This window comes from Engraulis encrasicolus, chromosome 17, assembly GCF_034702125.1.
Source record: "Engraulis encrasicolus isolate BLACKSEA-1 chromosome 17, IST_EnEncr_1.0, whole genome shotgun sequence".
NCBI classification, from domain to species: domain Eukaryota; kingdom Metazoa; phylum Chordata; class Actinopteri; order Clupeiformes; family Engraulidae; genus Engraulis; species Engraulis encrasicolus.
In genome coordinates, this window is record NC_085873.1 from 316701 (window position 1) to 321391 (window position 4691).

General features: G+C 50.7%; 1 protein-coding gene across 1 annotated transcript in view; it reads right to left on the minus strand.

Moving 5' to 3' along the window:
- Positions 1-1498: 1498 nt before the first annotated feature.
- Positions 1499-4691, minus strand: part of cdr2l (cerebellar degeneration-related protein 2-like) — a 17284-nt gene continuing 14091 nt past the window's right edge. Inside the window, exons 5-9 of the mRNA XM_063221046.1 lie at positions 4267-4501; positions 3744-3881; positions 3552-3701; positions 1798-1969; positions 1499-1731 (exon numbers count right to left, since the gene is read on the minus strand). Coding sequence (XP_063077116.1) covers positions 1499-1731; positions 1798-1969; positions 3552-3701; positions 3744-3881; positions 4267-4501 — 928 coding nt within the window. The remainder of the gene's footprint in view (positions 1732-1797; positions 1970-3551; positions 3702-3743; positions 3882-4266; positions 4502-4691) is intronic.

Sequence of the window (4691 nt, forward strand, 5' to 3'; positions counted from 1 at the left end):
ATGACTGTGTGTGTGTGTGTGTGTGTGTGTGTGTGTGTGTGTGTGTGTGTGTGTGTGTGTGTGTGTGTGTGTGTGTGTGTGTGTGTGTGTGTGTGTGTGTGTGTGTGTATGTGTGTGTGTGTGTGTGTGTGTGTGTGTGCCTACTCTGGCCACCATCTTACACAGTGCACCTTTAACATCAGCGCAGGGATGCAGGCATGCAGCCAACAACAGTTCAACAGAGGTGGGAACAATCCATAAGACAACCAATCAATGAGTTTAGCAAGCCTCCAGCTGATCTTGCTAGGGGCTTGTTATAGGCTGACAGTAAAGTCAGACTGGCAGACCCTCAGCCAATAAGGATCCAACAGAGGCGGGGGAAATCTAGAGGAGAGCCAATCATTGAGTCCAAAACGTCTCCAGATGAAGAGGGCTAGCGGTACTCCTGGCTAGGGTAACGAGAAATGACACCATCATGCAGCCACACGGACACACACACACACACACACACACACCTACATACGCACACTCACACACACAGGCACATACAGGTGAGGCGAAAGCAACACACAATGATCAGAGTAAAACAATTTTAAACAGGGGTGGTTCTAGGGGCGGGACGACCTCACAATTGTCTGGGGGACAGCATCATCCTGAAACTCCTCCCCTGACAACATTGCGAAAATCGCCAATTGGCACTATTAACATATCATTTCCGCGATAATCGCATGGAATTAGTCGTTTTTATCAGTAGCTATAAGCATTTTTTCACCGTTTTGTGGCGCACCAGTGTGCGCCACTGGTTTAAAAAATGATCATCAAAGGGTTAGCGCAGGTAAACGAGCGCAACAGAAACATAAAGTCATTTGCTGGCCATTCTAGCCTTGACCATACTTTAGTGTGTGTGTTTGTGCACGCGCGTCTGCATGCATGTATCCTTGTAGCTACTCTTGTACTGTACTGTATATATGTATGTTTGCATGTGTGTGTGCTGTATACATGTGTGTGTACTGTACGTATGTGTATTCCTGCTGTCTCCCTTAATGCCCTTGCGCCCCCTACTGCCTGTTGTGATAATGGCGCTCTTGGTCTCTAATGCCTCTTTTCCACTGTCAGTTTTCTGGTAGGCCAACAGCTCAACACAGCACGAATCGGCTGCCACTTTTTGCTTTACGATTGAGTTGTCATCCCCAATCAAAAAGTGGCGGCCGAGTCACGCTGTGTCGAGCTGTAGGCCTACCAGAAAACCGGCAGTGGAAAAGAGCCTTATATGTCTATGCTGTGCATACACAGTATGTGTGTATTTGTGCATGTGTATCTATGTGTGTATGTGTGTACGTGTTATGTATCCTGTCTCCTTTGTAATGTCAATTGCTGCCCCCTAGAGCCTGGTGTGATAATGTCAGTCTTGGTCTGTATCAGTCTTTACACGTCTGTATTTGTCTATTTATATGTGTATAATGTGTCTGTGTGTGTGTATGTGTGCATCTATCCCTGTTGTCTCTGTTGCATTCTAGTGTCACTTGCTGGCCTTGCGCCCCCTAGAGGTGCCCCCCGGCGTGTTGATGTCGCCCTTGGTCTTCTGCAGGCGTGAGAAGATCTCCTTGAAGAGGGTCTTGTACTCGGGCGTGTCGCGGCCCAGCCGCTTATCCACGGCCTCCACCTGCCTGCTGATGCCCTCAAGGGCCTCCGGGGTGGAGGGGGTGTGTGGCGGGGAGTGCGTGGTGGCGGGCACGTGGGCGTTGGCGCTGGCTGTTGCGGTAGCAGTAGTAGCGGAGGCGTCGTCAGTGGTGGTGGTCGCGGTGACGGCGGGCGGGCAGCAGTGGCGCATGGAGGGGTCGCGGGAGACGGGCCGCGAGGTCTGCACCTCGGCGTGGCACAGGTCGTCGTCGTGGCGACGGCACTTGGCCAGCAGCTCCTCGTACTTCTCCAGGAGCGCGTGGTACTGCTCGTCCACCTCGCGCAGGATGGACATGCCCCGCCGGCGCACCTTTAGCATCACACAGACAGACAGACAGACAGACAGACAGACAGACAGACAGACAGACAGACAGACAGACAGACAGACAGACAGACAGACAGACAGACAGACACACACACACACACACACACACACACACACACACACACACACACACACACACACACACACACAGAGATACATAGATAGACTTAGACTTAGACTTATGTTTATTGACTTAGACTTAGACTTATGTTCCCCACAAGGGGAAACTTAGTGTAACGGCTGCTTCCATGTGTGGCGTCCCAAAAGATATGATAATACTGCTCATCCACCTTGCGCAGGATAGACAACCTATGAAGACACGCAGGATGGACATACCTAGGGCTGAGTATCAATCAGAATTTTTCTGTTTCGGTTCCGGTTCCATTACCTTCATTTCGGTGCCGATTCCTGACGGTGCCAATTTCGGTTCCTATTTTATAAACACTCGGGAAGACGAAATTTTCAAAAATCATAACCGACCACCGAGCCTCCCTCATTATACGGTTGAAGTTTAAACGTTGTTTTAAATTGAGAACTATGATCTACAACCTAAACACAACCCTATCCATTTCGTGCTGCACGTCTGAATCTCTGCCTCACAGAACTGGCAGATAGAACAAGAATCAGTAATAGAGGTGACGTGAAATATTTTTCAATCTCCTCCAATAGTGATGCTGCTCTATCCCACTCGCTCCCCTTCAGGTAGGCCTATACAAGGTAAAGATGGGCTGATGATAATTTCCCTCGCAACAGTGTTAGTATCCACAGATGACTTGACCGCCTGTTTAAAAGGGGGTTGTAGCCTGCCAGCAGTCTCTGCAAGCCAGAATGTGACCACAATTAGTTGCCAGATGTTTTACGATAAATAAGCGACTGCCGTTCTGACCGTGTTAACGTTCCGGGGTTTTAAATGCGAAATGATAACTGACGTGATGAACATCTGGGAACCGAAATGTGTAACCGACAGACAAGGCACGTTTCGATGCCAAGTAGAACCTTAGTCTTTCTTACACACACACACACACACACAGATATACTGTACATGTAAATATGATAATACTGCTCTAGGTTCTGCATAGGTATAATAATGATATATTGACGCACCCCGTTAGCGTGCAGGGCGTAGCTGCTAGCGATACTGCATTGGTATAATGATATATTGACATACCCTGTTAGCGTGCAGGGTGTAGCTGCTAGCAATAGTGTATAGGTATAATGATATATTGACATACCCCGTTGGCGTGCAGGGTGTAGCTGCTAGCAATACTGTATAGGTATAATGATACTCTGGGTATTTCTCAAAACCTAGGCCAGTGTCCTTCCAAGAGTATCAGCCTAAATAGTCACGCCCAGTGATTGGATACTTTTTGGTGAACTCTACAGAATATCCAATCACTGAGTGTGACTAATAAAGGGTATCCAATCACTGGGCGTGACTAATTAGGCTGATACACTTGGAAGGGCACTGGCCTAGGCTTTGAGAAAGACCCACTGTCATACACCCGTTAGCGTGTAGGCCGTAGCGGCTAGCGCCATTGTATAGGTAAAAAGAGATATATTGACATACCCCGTTAGCATGCAGGGCGTAGCTGCCACGTGGTCGTCCGCAGGCGTCGCGGCTGGAGATGGCAGACAGGGCTGTGTCACTGCAGCTCTTGCGTACGGGAACGCCCCCCGAGTCGCCCCCTCCCCCTCCGGAAGTCTCCGCCCCCTCGGCCTGCGAGCCAGCGGCTGCGGTGGCTGTGCCGATGGCATCGACGGGGGTGTCGGTCTCGGGGGCGTGGTTTAGCAGCGTGTGCTCCAGAGGCTCCTCCCCCTCGAAACTGGAGGAGATACCCGTCAAGCAGAGGCGGGACTTACGCAGAGCCTGCATCTCACGAAGCTCAGCCTCTAACTCCTGAGGAGGAGAAAGAGACATGAAGAGAGAGAAGAACGAGAGAAGAAAGAGAGAGAGAGAAAGAAAAAGGTGAAAAGGTGAAAAGAGGCAACAGGACAGAGTACGATCGCTAAAAGCAGACTGTAAGCGTTCCAACATCACAATTGGCTGCACCGGCTATCGCCAAACCGCAACATAGCTAATTAGCATAATGTTTGCTGAAGTCCAACTACGAACTGTTGCTCAAGTCCCTCAAATTGCTTCTTGTCGCCAAAATCGCTTTTGTCTCTTCTGTCGCCAGCTCCTCCATACAAAGTCAATTACATGTACTTCCGTCACTGGTGTTGCTCATGTCGCTTCTGGTGTGTTTGTGTCATGAGAGACAGATAAGCGTCAGTATACTCACCTGCACCCGTAGAGCGCAGCCCTCGGCCCCCAGGAGGCGCTGCTCCAATCTCTGGAACTCTGCCACCACGGCGGAACACTCTCGCTCCGCCTCCTCCCGCCGGCCTCGCTCCGCCCCTAGCAACGCCCTTAGCGACGTCATGGCCGCACGCAAGCGATCATTCTCCTGCTCCAGAGGCCGGCGCTCCGGCACACACACGTCACCCGCTGATGCCACCAGGAAGCCGTCCTCGTACCTACACACACACACACACGCACACACACACACACACACACACACACACACACACACACACACACACACACACACACACACACACACATTAAACACACACAACTTCGCCCACTAACGCCACCAAGAAGCCATCAAGAAGCCATCCTCGTGCACCCCCCTCCCCCTCCCCCCACACACACACAGTGTAGAGA